A 16,624-nucleotide genomic window follows, 5' to 3' on the forward strand; every position below is an offset into this window, starting at 1 on the left:
CAATGGCTTTAAGTATTAATAAACTACCAGAATAGCTAAAGAATAGGGCTTTGTTCTCGGAGGGAATAAGTGTGTGTGAGTGAGAGAGAGAGAGAGAGAGAGAGAGACAGGAGGAGGGGGGTATTAGAGATGAGGAGAAAAGCAAACATTTCAGCTCTGCCTAGAGAGCACCACACATTTGACATTAACACTGTTTTAAACAGCCAGGCCTGGAGAAGGCGGGGCGGCGCTGAATCCTGGCTGTGGGCTCCACGAACAGCAGCTGAATTTCACCACAGTCACCGACTGGAATTCTGCTCTCGGCTTGGCCACACTCAGTAATAATAACTCACTCACTCACTCACTCACTCACTCACTTTCCATAACGGCTCATTCCTGATCACGGTCACAGTTGCTGGACATCCCAGGACACTGGGCGATGGGGTGGACACACACACACACTCACACGTATGGACAACTTAAGAGTCACCAGTTGGTGGAGAACACAGGGAGAGCATGCAAACTCCACACACACAAAGCCAAACCAAACTGTGTGAGGCCACCTTGCTAACCATCGCACCAATGTGAGGATCCCAGTAATAATCGTACCAAAAGTAATCAGCCATACCAACAATAACTGTGAATAATTAAATAATTTGAAAGCCTTGTTCAGTTATCATATCATCATTTTATCACATTTTTCTCATGAGAATTTAAAAAATGAATTAATCTTTCACATTTTTAGCTTTTAAATGAAAGGTTTGATGGACCTTATCTGATTTATTTAACTTAGAACCTTGCACATGACCACACATGACCGCTCATTACTAAGTAATCTTAATCTGTTAATAAACTACATGGTTTGTACAGATTGTTGAACTTGGTATTACTCAGTATTCTACTCATGATCTCATTGGCAAGAACACATATTTTATCATTTATGTTTGAATAAACCTTATTGCATTATTGCAATGCCACAGTTTATTTAGAATCATTTAAACATTACAGCCAGCTGTGTCTTATGATAAACCTTGTGTGTTTTTCTGTTTTTGTCTTGTAGCCGCTAGGAGCAAAATATGAGAAGGCAGACTACAAATAACAAAGCCCATGTCTGGGCCAGTGTTGCAATATAGTATTTTTTTTTAAAGCATGTGCCTTAAGGAAACATGCAAATGTCCAAAACATCTTTTGCATTTCCCGTCTGTATCTCAGATAGTGCGTGTTGCGTTGGCGTGGCCCGCTGTGGCACAGCTCTCTGCCTGCAGCGTATCCCGAGGACGCAGGAGACCAGCTGAAGCAACTGGTAGGCAAATTTATTCACTGTACACCGATGAAGACTGGACTGGACCTCAGTGCCCTTACGGAAGAATATCTATGGTATGTACTGTACCGTACCGTACAGTACCATATTTATTTATAAAGCACTTTAACACAACAAAGGAGCTGACCAAAAAATAATGTATTTAAAAAAAAAAAAAGTTAATTAAATTCCAATTGTTTCCATAGACAGACTTGTGCAGAAACTGAGTGCGTGTGGGTATAATTTCCTTTAAACAGTAAATGTTCGGTTGGTTGTGTGTCTGCTGCGAATGCAGCGTTATTAGGGGCCACGCCTCAAATCACAAACAGCTGTCCCCTCGTGGAATGGCCCCTCAGTGCCCAGTAAATGGGACCTGGGCAGACTGTGTCCCTCTGTGTCACCCCTGCACTGGTAGAGCCCCATTCCACCCTTCCTGCCACCTCCAGACCCCGAGGCCAAAGCTGATTTGCCAGAAGAGGGTCTTTGTGAAGACAGAGCAGCAGATCCCCAGCTGCGGCTCAGGGCGCCAGGGGGCTACGAAACGAGTTGAGGGTGTTTTAATGCGTGGAGGATCTGGTGCGTGTGTGTAGAGTATTTAGTGTGTAGTGTCATGTAAAATCGTGTGTGAGTGTGTTGAGATTGTATTAATATACGGTGTACCAGTTGTGTATACATGGACCAAAAAATAAGAGGCTTCCTTTCTATATCTATGGCAGCCATTACATAGAAATATCCATAATATGTGTCGAATTTCAGCACCAACACCCCTTATCAACATGTCAAGCTGATGACTGGATAAACAGATCAATAGATCTCACCGATCAGGAAAAGATGAAGCAGTGCTGTCCTGTTTCATCCAGCATTGACTGTTGAACCCTTTTGTGAAGCCAAAGTATTGTTATTTATTCATTTAATGGTCACATTTACGGCATTTATCATGTATTCAGAGCGACTTACAATCAGTAGTTACAGGGACAGTCCCCCTGGAAACACTCAGGGATACAATGGTAGTAAGTGGGATTTGAATCTGGGTGTTCTGGTTCATAGGCGAGTGTGTTACCCCCTAGGCTACTACCACCCTATATAATGGCTGCCATAGACTAGTTGGTTGCTCAGCATTATTGTATTTTTATACTTGAACATTTCACAGTATCTAATAATGACACTTGGAACTTTGACTCAAATGTGATGAGCCGTTTGAATGGACCATCAAGTGAGTCCTCTTTCCCCCGAGCTATACACGTGGTGGTTTGTGTGTGTCTGTGAGTCGGAGGGATTAGGAAGATTGTAAATCCCATGTCTTCCTGCTCGTGGACTCTGCTGTTCGTCTCGGTGAGTTTGATGACACCGTGCACTGTCATAGACATAGACATCCGTGCGCGCGTGCACACACACACACACACACACACACACTCCTGCACAGCAGCCCATTCTCTGGCAGACACACCCCGCTAAGCGAGAGGCTCGCCTCCTGGGCAGACCTTACTATTGTTTTACAAGCCGGACGGAAGAACAAACGCACGTTGTTCTGCACCGATCGTAGCTGTTCCTCTGGGCTGTTCTCCCGCTCTCAGTTCCTCCCCCTGTGCCTTATAATTCCTGTAGACAAAACAGAACCTGGCACGTCGTTCTTCGAAAGACCTGTGGGATTGTTTTGAATTGTTTCATTTGAAAATTAATTTATATTTTGACTTAAACATTACAGACTGAATTTTCAAACCAATGATGAATGACGGACTAAGAAGAATGACATCACAAACAGTCCCACACACACACACACACACACACACACATCACATTACTGCTTTCGATATTCAGCCTTCAGCCTCTGGATGGACTGGGTTCTGGTGCTGGCCAGCCTGGAGCATTTTCTCCACCAGAGCGGGTGGACAGAAGGGGACCCGGCCCTCAGACAACCGCTGATTTCCATAAGCAAATACAGACAGCCTCTATAATTAAAGTCAGGCACAGCCATGACATAAAGCAAACACGGACCGAGAAACTCATTCTTACAGCTGCAGAGAGACAAAAGAGGGGAAAAATGCATTGGCCACATGCATTGATGCGTTTTGCACCTAGCATACAGATATTGAAAAGTAATAATCCTCCAATAGCGTGTATGCAGTTTTGCCAGTCATGTGTGTGTGCCTGTTGGCAGAATAAACCCCTCCCCTGCTGCCGGGGTGCGCTTTTAATCAGCTGGTTAATGAGAGACGTTGTGGACAAAAATGGGGACAAAAATCCTAATGACTCATTAAAAGTGAATAGAGAATATGCACATGAATATGCACATTTAATTGGGGGGGCACTCAAAGATATTTTGTTGAAAAGATCAGTGTGCATGTTGAGATCTCTGCACTTTATAACGTTTGTGTGTGAGAGCGAGAGAGAGAAAGAGAGAGAGACAGACACACGCATACACACAACAGCAGGGTTTTACTGTCAGAAATACAAGCAGATCCCATCCGGCCAGTTAAGTTCATTTCCAGCGAAAATTTCATTTAGCTTCATCACCTTATGTGACCTGTGCTCCTGGTGCAGATTGTATTTCCGTATCTGACAGCCGACTGGCACGCAGATGGGCAGCTTCCACTCTTCCACCCTTATCGCACACAGACCGGAGCAGTGGGCCCTCTTCCCCGTGGGCACCAACTAAAAATTTGGTGTAAGCATGTTACGTACTGAACTACGACACTTCGTAAGCATGTCTGGATGGTTTATAGCTAATGCTGATCTACCTCATTTGAAAATTGATACTGTTTACAGCATAATGGTAACAAGGCACTTCTACATTCCACCGAACAATGTAATTATTGCATGTATATATGCATGAAATGTATTTATTATGTGTACATCAGGAGCCGTAGCTGAGTAAGAGCTAAACCCCCCCCCGTGTGTGTGTGTCTCCACACTGCTCACCTTGTCTGTGGGTGTGTGTTTGGAAGTCGGTTTTGTTTGACCTTCCGCATAATCAGCCTCTGTTGCGGTGAAAAGAGCTCCAAAGTGAACGCGTGACACGGCAGCCCCGCACGAAGCCCCTTCCGTCCGCAGCGAACACTAACGGCACGGTGTTGCCTTTCATTAGCGCGCCAAAGGTAGACAAGAGAGAATTCAGAGCGGTGGCGGCACCACAACGTCGGCTTCACTTACCGCTGGCGAGGACCCCCCTCTCAAAAACTCCCCATGTCATAATCACTCACATATTCTATTAACAATGTAGAGGGTTTAAAATGTACAAAAGGCCTTTAAGGCGGATCTCAGAGGCCCGGTTGTGCCGGTACGCCGTCAGATGTGGTGTAATGCCCTGCGTCAGCGGCCTTTGATGTAGAGATGTTTCGACGAAGCTCTTATTCATTCGGCCGAGGTGGGATAAATATGAATGGCATGAAAAGTGTTCGGGCCAATCAATTACATATTCAATCTAAGCCAAACACACACACACACAGACAAGGTGAGCAGTGTGGAGACACACTGTGGGGTTACGTTTGAAAGGAGAGGCATGAAAATACATCTGAGCCTTAATTTAGGCCATTAGCATACTGGCACTAACACTTCAATGTGGACCCTCAATGGCCTAATTAAAATCATTTAGACATTCGCACGGCTGCTTACTTAACCAGAACTCACTGGGCGGAGACGGCAGCTTTCTCATGACAGCACCTCTAACGCACGCGCCAGCGAGCAACTTTTATCTCGCCTGGAAAAACGGTCACACCTCCCGCTGGAATCTGGAGGGCTTTAAAGTTTTTATTTATTTTTTTATTATTCATTATGCAACACATACGCCAACTGCTTATAGGAAGACAAGTGAGACAGTCCAGCACCGCGGCTATGGGGGGTTCTGAACTATGTGTGTGTGTGTTCTGTGGGGGAAGGCGGGTCAATGTCATGCTCCATTGCACCCTACTTCCTGTCCCAAACATCTGCTTTTGATAAACAACTGGACTGGGCCAGAGGAGGATTAGGTGTGTGTGGGTGTGTGTGTGTGTGTGGTAAAAAGGGTGGGGTGGAGCTCGGTTGGGCAGCTTTCCTAGTCTTTAAAACACAATCTGTATGAAATGGAGCCAGCCTCAGCGCTGCAGCACATTCTCATCATAAAGACCACAAATAGCCCCGTTTTGTAGTTCTGAGAGATGTGCAGACTGATGGCCAAAAAAAAAAAAAAAAAAAAGATTCAATTTTAGGACAAGTTCTTTAAAAATTACAATAATGTTAAGTTAGGCTGAGGTTTGGAAAAGTGGCAATCACACATTCATTACTTAGCCGTTATATAGTTATTTAGTTGCTCACAATGTGTGGTAGTTTTGTGTGTGTTGCCACAGACGGTCTTCCTGGTTTCTCTCATTCCCACCATCTGCCATCTCCTCTCCTTATCAAGACCCTCATCGGTCCAACGCTTTGTCACGAGGACTGAAAAACACCCACATTCCCTTTCGGGGAGGCTCCGTATGGGGACCGGCTCTTTGTTTAGCTACATTTTTCCCTCTTATATTTGGTTGATTACTGTTTTGGTTCATTACAGATTCAGCTTTGGCATAATGAGCCGGAGCTTCCCTCTCGTCTGTTCTCGCTCTCTTTATCTTGGCACACTGAGGAAACAGGATGCTCATTAGACCGGCATCGTTGGTGCAGGCCGACTGCACGGCAGCATCTGATAGGCTATTGGCGAGCCCAGTACTAAATGAAGCAACACAATTCTTATTATTATTTATTTATTTTTAAAAGCCAATCTGAGTGAGTGATGTGGTAACCAGACAGGGGAGGGGAGAAATTAGCCCTGATATAGAACAAATACCACAGCCATTCAGACCAAATATTTATTAAAATATAAATATCACAGCAAAATCACACAACCTCCCCAAACTGTGTGAAGGCACAACAGCAAAGCACCACGTTCCACTGGCATGTGAAATTCGGGGTACCATCTGGCAAATGCTGAAACAAATGCTAATCCTTCGATTGTCCGAAGCTAAAAATACTAATGCACCTGTCTGGCTTCTCGACCAATCAGATGCAGTCTTACTGTTGCACTCTCCTGCGCTTCACCGCAGGTGTTAAAAAATCTCGTTGATGGACGAGTCTGCGTCCCCCTCCAAGGTGCTGATGCTGTCAGAACGCTCCTCCGGTTGGGTGGAGGGAAGATGGATTGCCATCGTGGAGCTCTGCCCATCACGTGCCAGAACAGACGCACCTGGAACAAAGCAGAACGAATAGTGAGTCTTCACTGTTCTTCCCTCATCCTCTTCCTCACTCTCCCCTGCTCTCTTCTTTCGACACTAATGGCCACAGGCTCTCAGGTCATTTCCCTTATTCTCGCGTTTCAAGATCCCGTTTGTTTTCTTTCGCCTCTCGCGCGTCTGTCTGCTTTTCGTCTGTCCGCTCCTTTATCTCCTTCTCCACGTTCCACTGGGTTGCTCACTCTCTCTTTCTCGTTCCTTGGTAAGAGGACGTAAGAGGAGGATGTGCCAGAGGCCTCAGCCACTTATCCAGGTCAGTGGAGCGAGTGCAGGCGTCTGCGTTCATCAGGGGGACCCTGATATAACCAGGTTCTAAGCAGCAGCTCAGGTAAACTGTGTGTTTCATATTCCGTGCGAAGACTTGAATGCATATTATTTATTTATTTTAAACAGAAACACACAAGGAACCAGGCAATCAAGATAAGGGATGTTATTAGGCACAGTGGTGAGACTAGATATTGACAAAGATTTTTATGTATATATACACTTATACATAATTTTACATTCATGTTTTTAATATCTATATACTTACATCTAGTCACTAGCGTAGACGCCCTCAGTCAGTTTTTAAAACACAGCGAGCGGGAAAAGATTCAGTGGACAACCTGACTCCACACGACGACAGACTGGCAGTGTGTTTCGCATGGAGCTCTGAATCTGTCACCGAGGCACAGGCCCTATCAAGTGGCACCAGTGTGGCATTTCAGGAGCAATGGGATACCCCCTCAAAAAAAAAAAAACTCTGCCATATGGGTGCAGATGAAGAGTCAATGATGGACACAGCGGAAGCATTTTAGCCACTCCTACACAATAAAAACCGTTGGTAGAGTGGTAGAGACCTTGCAGCATGATCAATAAAAAAAAATGTCATTCCACAATGGTGCAAAGCTGACATCGTGACAGTCAACGGGGTGGTCAGAGACTAAAGAGATGCTTCAGGAAAAACACCAGGCCTGGAGGGCTCTGTAGTTTGACTCAGCTGTGTATATGAATATATGTGTGTGTGTGTTTGTTGTGAGTGTGTCTGTCGGGACACAAGGACATTTGTTACTGCTGAGCAGATGGGCCTGTTTCCTCTGCTCTCCTGAACAAGAGCCCCTATGGCAGTGGCTCACAGACGAGAAAGGAGGGGGTAATGCATGAAAAAGTGAGGCTTGGGAGCAAAATAGCCTGAAACAGTTAAGAAAATTATTATTATTATAATAGTTTTTTGGAAGTACAAGTAAACAGCCCTCGGAAAATACGATATAATCAGACTGCAGTTACTCCGGTAAGATAATAACTGAATTGAACAATAAATACAAGACCACTGCCAAAACAGAGAGAAAAGAGAAAGTATTCCAGAACGTTCCTGCGCTCGTCTCTCGTATGGACCTGTGACCTCACTCTCAACGTGGGAATTAACAAAAATCCACAGCTGCACACAGGCTTCAAACGCTGCGGCCAAAACAAATCACGCAGCGAGCGAGCGTTTGAAGATGAGACGGTTGGACAGAGGTCACCAGTCCACTGACAGGGCGCGTACAAAGGATTCTGGGAAAGCTGGACACATATTGGAGGGTTTGTAGCTTTCTTTCCTCCCATTGAACAATGGTGTTATTAACGGTGGGAGTGTGATTATATATCATCTGAAAATGTCCATCTTTTCTTCACCAGAAACCACCATGCATCTAACAGAAGAAATAAGACAAAATGCTCAAAATTATCTTCACCGGATTAGTAAAATGCTTCAGTCCATGAAAAAGGAGAGTTTGAAAAGACCTTGAAAAGGCCCGCTTCGGACCCCTGAGAGGGGCGACCACGCGAGCACAGATGCGGTTAGGGAAACACTGATCTCATTTCAGAAACGTAACCATTACCACCCTGCCCCACCTGGGAGAGTGGCTTGGTGAACCATGCCACTGTCAGTTACTGCTGTCTTTACAGGCACCAAGTCCCACGGCCAGTTTAACATCAAAGCCGGAACCTTCTGGAGAGGGCGGCCGCGTAATCATAACAGTCTGGACTTCAGTTTCATAAATCAGTTTTCAATCGCTGGCCTAACCTAGCAATGCTAATAATAAAGTAACTAATAATAACTTGGCTATATAGCACATTGTCGGCATTGGTGTTACTATGCTTAATATTATTACTATTATTATGGCACACTGTGTACTATGGCATCTCAATCTCAATCAGTATAACAAAAAAGGTAAACTTGGTAATGAGTACTCATCACTCATACAGTTACTTATTAATGAACTTATCAAATGTCCGATTTCCCCAACACTAACATAATATTAAACACTAAATTTTAATTGAGAAAGACAATATTAAAAAAATTAAAAAAAAAGAAGTATAGACATTATTGTGATGTTGCTGCAATATTGTTAATTTTCTGCCCTCTGCAGTCTGCCCTGACGTGGAGCTCTGGAATTGGAGAGTATTGATCCTCTGAGGCAGAGATATAGATGAAAAGTTTCAATTTTTTTTATTGTGTTGGGGAAGGGGGGTGGGCAGCATGAAACACGCAGCACAACTCATGCAGAGTAGAAGCTAATGGCACCATTAGTGCCGGCTGAGAGGGCCGTCTTCACAGAGCGCGCGGCGCAGCTTGAGAGCCACATCTCTTATTGATGCCTGCTACATTTCTCTTTTGTCTTCCGCCTCTTTAATGTGCCAGGAGAGGTTAGCGTCTGCACAAGCCCCACCTCTCCGAGAAACAGCTTTCTCCTGTCCGCTGGTCACCGGTGCTGGAGTGGAGGGCGGTAAACAGAACCAGCAGATGATGATGGGAGCACCTCTCTGCTTCCTGTGGATCTCTTGGGCTTTCTGTGAGGGATGTTGGGAGGAGCCGGGAAAACGTTTCTCATACAGGATGGATGAGGGTCGTGTTCGCTCTCAGCGGTTCCAGGACTTCTTTGAACTGGGGCTAATAATACCCAGCGCATTGTATTAATTACATCAACGGGGGGGGCGTACAAAGACTGTGAGGCCGCCAATCTTTAAATATTGTCAAGTGTGTGATACTGACACCTAGACGCTGCTATTCCTGGACATATCATGGGAAGCAGACATTAATATCAATCACCAAGTGAATATCAATCACCAAGTGAACTGCCGACAAAGACCATATGTACAGTTTATTTCCGAGAGATGGACACGTAACGCGATTCGAAGGACAGCTTGTTTGTCTCAGGACTCAAAACACGCTGCGTCTCTCTCTGTCTTCAGAGTGCCTGTCAACATGAAAACCGGCACACTGTTTACCCAGCATCCTCCTACGGGGCCCCGAGCTCTTCCTGACCCCAAACCCGGAGTCAACCAGCCTTAGTCAACCTGATGGCCCTTGGCACAAACATACAGTCACACAAGCCTGACATGCATCCCTCAGCGTGTCCTCTCCTCATTTATTATCCTGACAGACAACAGTCTGTACAGATGGCCGTTTGTTCATTTACAAGTTTATAATACATTTGTTATTACAAAATGTTCTACTGTCTGCTTGAATATAATACTGATGTGTAGTATGCCTTTAAAATTATTATCTATTGATTTCCAGAGTTTGTGTTTAAGTGCTGTCAGGGCCACCATGGTAGAACTCATAACTTCTGGGTTAGCTGTGCAAGTCAAAAGTCAGCGTTATTTCCATTTCCATTTATATTTACTATCGATTTCGATAGTAAATATAAATTAGCACTGGTACCTATACTTAAATTCCAGGTTTGCAACTGATGCATCACAGAAATTGTACACAGACTAAAACTATTTTTAACAGGCAATGCAGAATGCAGGCCCTCCCCCTGCTACCTGGAGAAACCAAAGATTACTTAAGATGCAAAATTTATCATGGAAATTTCACCTTGTAACATTAATACGAGTTCCCTCAGCCTGTCTATGGTCCTGCAGTTGCTAAAAAGTGCTTTGCCATTCAGAGAGCGGCTCAGATCGTCGGATCTGGAATTTGTCCCCTTATGTCATCATCTATGTCATTAGTTCAGTCACGTGAGACTCTTCAGAACCAGTGGGTTATTTTTAATGTTTTTACTGTAAAAATGCAGACATGACTTCCTGTTTGCGCCAAACATTGTTGCTGGTGAATGGTATTGAAATGATTTTCATTTGCATTTGCATTTGCACACAGAAATGGTGCGTCCTAGGGAAATCTTATTGTGTGACAGGCTAAAAGTGGCTGGAATTCTGCACCAAGGTTGAATTTAAGAAGGAGACTGTAACACCAATCTATATTAAAGCAGACAAAAATGTAATGTCTGGGGACCTTTAAACTTGGGAGCCGGGGAAAGCAACTCCAATGTTAACTCTGCATCACCATCACCAAAAAAAAACAAACAAACTTGTTAAAGACAAACCCAAAAGTATTGCACAAGTAATATGAATATTTTAATTGTCAAAAATACTGTTGATGTTATTTAACAATGAGAATTGCTGTGTCTTTGCATCTCGCCGCATTTTAAAATAGTCTGTACGTTGATAATCAATTTATCAACGTATTTCTGTATATATGTGTGTATATCCTTTATTTATTTAGTGAGTTTGAAATTTGAGTATCGTGACAAGCATAAAAGATTAATTTATCTTTGTGTCCTTCACTTCCCAGCTACAGCTAATTAGCAGGTACCCTTTCATAATGTGCTAGTGTTTATTTCTGATGATAGGCCAGAAGACGTGGTGGTTTTGAGATTGGCAAATGTGTCGCTTGTGATTAGGTGTGTTAGAGCAACTTTAGAAGTTCAATGCAGTCCGATTTCAAGTCTGGTTTAGTCAGAGTAACACAATTTTCTCTAATGTCATGTAAAGGTACTGCCTGAAGCAGAAGAAAGACACAGATGAGAGGAGACACCTGCAAGCATTTTTAACAGAGCCCCGCCCAGCTGCATGAGCCCACAGATGGGTGTCACCTCTCTGACTCTACTTCCAGCATTCTCGCTCTTTTCCTCTATCACTATTTTTCACATTCCATCCTTCCTTGCTTCCCACTTTATCTCATGCTCTCTATATCCTACTTCTCTTCTCATCTGGGGCCGAGGAGGAGAGGCCGTTCCTGGAGGTATGACTTCTGGAAAATTCTCTCTCTCCAGCTTATTTGATGTTTCCTTTTTTTATGGCTCTTGGACTGTTAGATCAGGGTGCCTGACGATAAAGCCAATAATATAAAAGAGGGAATAAAAACCAGATCACAATGACTTTTCCTCTACAAAGAGCCATCTGAAACCAATGAGAGTGTTAGAAATGTGGTGGAGCGGGTGGAGTTCATAAGTTGCATAATTACCATTGGGTTTGTCCTCAAAAAAGCCCTCCGTGTCGTCATGGCTGATTTGGAAGTGTGATTCTGTAGTTTGAAAGGAAAGAAAAAACAGATGAGTTATTTTCATACATGACAGTGAAGGATAAGGCCAAAATGATGAAAACTTTGAAAGTGGTGCATTAAAACCTTGAGGTCAACTGCAACAGAAATAAGCTGCAACTGTTGACCAAGACACCGAAAGAGTGTCCATTTCTAAAATAAAATCTGATCCCCCGCCACATTTGCAGCGTGAAGATGCACCTGGGAGCAGAGAAGAGCTGCAGAAAGGAAGACAGCACTCATGAGATGAAAGAGCCCCTCCTGATCTCCTGAAATACACAGCTGACAACAGCTGGGCAAAGAGAGAGAGCGAGAGAGAGAAAACAGGCCGAAAAAGAGACAGAGAGAGAGAGAGAGAGAGAGAGAGAGAGAACCCCATGACCCAGCCTCCAGGCACAGCAAGGTAGACAGCAGTCAATTCTCCCTCAATACCACATCATGCTGAGGCTCCAACACAGCGTGCGCGCACACACACACAGACTTTCAGAACAGTAAATCAATTCAGCACACAGGAAGTGCTCTCTCAGCCCGAGCTGTGAGGTCTGAACGTACAGCGCATGGGGCTCCGGAACGCTCCAGCAAACATTGGACAACGCCGACCCCCCGCCAAGCGTCTGCAAAAGGAAGGGGTGCGTGTGTGGCACACGGACGAGTACATCAGTATTGGACCATTTTAGTGCAACACAGAGCGCAATGACGTTCACCTCTTCCTGGAAATTTCTCGACCTAAACCACGTTCTGCACCAAGAATCTCAAAACACAGTTATTCAGACGAACAGGCTTCCCACATAGAGACGTACTGCCCCTCTTACAGATCCTTCATGCAATAAATAAATGATGCTTCTTTAATGAGACTGTTTTATAGATAAAATCACTGGTGTCACATTCAAGACTGCCTGAGACCAGACAAATATCTTAATGAATAGTCCAGCCAAAACCAAGACCCGAACCATAATTCAGTCAAAAGGATCTGTATAAAGACCTAGAAATAATTAATAAGTAAATACATGGTTGGATTGAGGTGCAATGTAGTAACATTTACAGCATTTATCAGACACCCTTATCCAGAGCGACTAACAATCAGTAATCCACCAGGAGACACTCAGAGTTAAGTGTCTTGCTCAGGGACACAATGGTAATAAGTGCAGTTTGAAGCAGTGAATCTACTTTGATGATAGTCAATAAAAAATAAATATTCATGTTGATACTGATGTGTTACCAATTGTAGCATATTAGCCAGAATGTTCCATATTTTAATCTAAAACTGTTAGTCCCACATGGGATGCCTCCAGTCGTGTGTTGACTATGACTAAGGGTAATTCGAAAAATTAACTGAACAGAAGAATTGAAATTAGTTTTACACATACAATAAAAAAAAAAAAAAAAATCTATGTAGGTATTATTATGTATGTATGTATGTATTCTAAAATTATTCATAAATTCATTTCTTGTTTTAACTGTAATGGAATATTCATTATTCAGCCACCATTAGTTTTTAGGTTGCCCAAGTTCACCACACTTAGAGGCACTAAGATGTCAGAGACGTCTAAGGTTGCAGAAAACGCTAGACAAAACATTCTTTTTCTGGAAGGAATCTGAAAGAAAATGTCAAGAGACAAAAGGCAAAATTGAGGTAAAATAATTCACTCGCATGCATGACTAAAGCGAGAGCATTAGAATGAGGGGCGGTCCGCGACCGAGCGCAACGCAGCATATAAACGGCTTGTATTACAAGGCAGCGACGGTGGGAACCTGGATCAGCTGAGGCTGCAGCTGCGTACGAGGAACACCCTGGACAGGGCCGAGTAGATTAATGCAGTAAATCTGAGGCGAGAATAGGGCTTAAAGTCTGGGAGCTGAGAGCTGTGGCCGGAGGGAAAGGAAACACGGACCTCCGCGGCACACGTCACCACCAGCACCGCTCAGAAAGCGAGATGGTTTGTCTTTATGAGCACTAAACGTCAGAGCAAAGCCCCACAATCTACAGTGCCTTTGGCGAAAGCATAATTTAGAAAGTGGCCTGAGGCGATGTGGTGTAGACGGCGGAGAAACACGCCGTTGTTTGATTTATGGAACTTCTTTAGGCAATTAAGGTGCTCGAGTGCCTCTGTTCATTGAGGTCAAAGCGAAACCCCACTTTCCACTGTGGAAAAACAAAGGTATCCATCATGAAGGTTCAGCACAGCAAGGGGAGAAGTATGGGTGGAGGGGGGTGGCGGAGTACAGGCAGGATTCATCCTTTGGAGATTTAAAGGAAAGAGGAAGAGGACACCATCAAACTTCCTTTACCCCTAAGGACAGATTAAGTCAGTCAAAGACATCAATGGATCTCTTAACTAATCTCCTTCTCCTTGCTTGTTTACTCCATTGACCAGGCGGACAGCATGGCCCGTTGACTGAGCCATTGTGTTGCAAAGTGGCCACCAGATCTTCACCCTTTACTATCCAGTCCTCAGAAACAAGGGAACCTGAGGGGGGTGTGCATAAGAAGGAGTGCTAATTGAAAACCAGAAGGTTATGACCTTTGGCTCCAAAGATGGAGACAGTACCTTTGGGCCCCACCCAAGATCTCCCAAGGCACAGACCGGCGTCTAACCGATAGAGGGAGAGGGTCCCAGGGAAAGTCCCTTCAGCCGAATGGGGCGTTGGGCAGTCCACAGGGAGGTAGCTGGGTGTGGGGAAAGAGGCTAACAGCAGGGGTATGGGGGGATTTGCATTTGGCCAAAAGGAGGCTTTCATCCTCTTTTTTTTCCTCTTCCTTAAAGCTTCAATCCCTCCATCCAGAGAAGGGTCGAGGGGGGGGTGGAAGGGGACGGAGAGCAGGAGAGAGGCAGACTCAATGGGCTTTTCATCTTTCATCTCGTGGACGGGAATAAGAGAGAGAGGGGACAGTGTCTTGTGTCTGGGTGTGGGTCAAAGTGCAAGGACCAGCGAGAGACCGAGCGATAAGGAGGGAGGAAGGCTTGGGGTTAAGGACAAAGAAAAGAGACTGGGAAAGAAGGGTTGGAAGAAGAGTGAGGGAGAGTGTCAGGAGGGGGTCAAACTACGGGTCACTTTCAGAACAGGCCGATCTTATCCGTTTTGGTGGTTGGGGGGGGTTCCTCTCCTCCTAGGCTGGAAAGTGTCTCCATCTGTAGCATCATTACTCAGAACGGACCAACAGCACCACAGCTTCATTAATCTAGGTAACAGGCTGGATTCAGCCTTGCCGCTTCCGACCATTTGAAACGGAACACCATCATTTAATAAAACGCAATAAAGCATCTGTCCGGATCTGTCCGATCCTGGCAGCTGGGACAGGGGTGAGTCAGTGTCACAAATCTGTTTCCCAACTCAAGAACCACACCTGTAGCATGGCGGGAACATTTAGCCGGGCTGATGAAGCAGTATGAGTTATCGCTTTGGCTGTGTTGCATAGGAACGTAGCCAAACGCAAGAACTTTTCCAGCCATAACACAGAAAGAATCTATATAACAGGAGCTCAGCTCATTATTCTAGCGAGAGGGTCACTGTATTCATTCTTCACCTCTGAAATAAAAGGCAGAGAACAGTGCGGCACCTACAGACCGCCGTTCAGAAGTCCCAGTTATTTTTAGATAAGTGGGTTATTTGTCCTTGGAGAAGCAGAGGGACCTTCGGGGACCACGGACCAATGGTAAACCACTTCAGAGTGGACCCATTTCAAAGCAGGTCACACATAAAGGTGGGGAGATGGTGAAACCATTTCAATTCCATAGGCACCGACAACAAAGAGGTGGGGGGAAGGCTATGGACTACTTTAAGGACTCTTTTAAAGAAAAATCTGCACAGTCTATATTATAAACATTTTTTTTTAATTGAGCAAAAATGCAAGCTCCAGTTTCTTCAGACCAGACATCCTCTTAGCGAGCCAGAAACTTGAAAAAAAAAAAAATTATTGTGCATGGCCATTGTCCTCTGGGATTCATCATGAATCATGGGAGCGAATGCCCACGATGCTCCCAAGTAAACACGCCAGACAGCTGTGAAGACCCACCACAACGAAAATTAAGAGGCCGATGGGCCAAACACAATGCAGGTCTGGCCAACCATCAGAATTCCACATTAAACCTCCCCAATTCCTCTGATGCTCCATTCAGACCACTCGTCATGGTGAAAAATAACCTAATTTATAGCATAACAGAGACCGGACTTTCTACAACTTGCCCACTGGTGCACTCCCACCACCAAACACTGAAATCCCTCTGGTATTTCATAGGACTGTACACTGCGGTATTGAACACCATATTCATTCATGCAGTAGTAATAGATCAAATGCAACCTGTTTCAGTTGGTTAAGATTTTTTACTGCACAGTAATCTTCCGATACGGTTTTATAAATCTAACAAAATATACACAGAAATGTCATTACTATATATTATAGGTGTACAAATGTACTTTTGAGTCTAATAAGTATAAAACAAACAAAGATTGTGACAATTTATTATTATTTTTTTAATATGGCTAATAAACAAAGATGGTGACAATTTATTATTATTTTTTTTAAATATTTAGTAAATAACTACACACAGACATAGTGGTAGTAGCAAAGTGAGGATTACAGTCCCCTTACTACAGCAGTGACTTTCTGTACTAACACACTGCACACTCACAAATACTGCACATCTGAGCAAGATACCAAACCCCAAGCAACTCAGGGGGACTGTCTCTGTAAGAAATGACTGCAAGCGTACTTTAAATTAAGGCTAAATTAACGTAACAACATGAACAGAAAACCACATAAAA

The 16,624-nt window shown here is 44.2% G+C and overlaps 1 protein-coding gene and 1 long non-coding RNA gene across 7 annotated transcripts in view; one reads left to right on the forward strand and one right to left on the reverse strand.

Annotated features, from left to right (window-relative positions):
- Positions 1-1,207: 1,207 nt before the first annotated feature.
- On the forward strand, positions 1,208-8,818 carry LOC114802656 (uncharacterized). The gene is made up of 4 exons (XR_003751753.1): positions 1,208-1,282; positions 6,331-6,492; positions 6,724-8,076; positions 8,173-8,818. It is a non-coding gene; the product is annotated as an uncharacterized LOC114802656 (long non-coding RNA).
- The window catches only part of kiaa0586 (KIAA0586 ortholog), an 85,536-nt gene continuing 74,994 nt past the window's right edge, over positions 6,083-16,624 (reverse strand). For all 6 annotated transcript variants that reach the window (XM_029001738.1, XM_029001728.1, XM_029001773.1 and 3 more), the window contains 2 exons: positions 11,786-11,845; positions 6,083-6,470 (listed from right to left, as the gene is read on the reverse strand). In XM_029001738.1, coding sequence (XP_028857571.1) covers positions 6,334-6,470; positions 11,786-11,845 — 197 coding nt within the window. In that variant the 3' untranslated portion in view covers positions 6,083-6,333. The remainder of the gene's footprint in view (positions 6,471-11,785; positions 11,846-16,624) is intronic.

This window comes from Denticeps clupeoides, chromosome 1 (assembly GCF_900700375.1).
Source record: "Denticeps clupeoides chromosome 1, fDenClu1.1, whole genome shotgun sequence".
In the NCBI taxonomy this organism is placed as follows: Eukaryota; Metazoa; Chordata; class Actinopteri; order Clupeiformes; family Denticipitidae; genus Denticeps; species Denticeps clupeoides.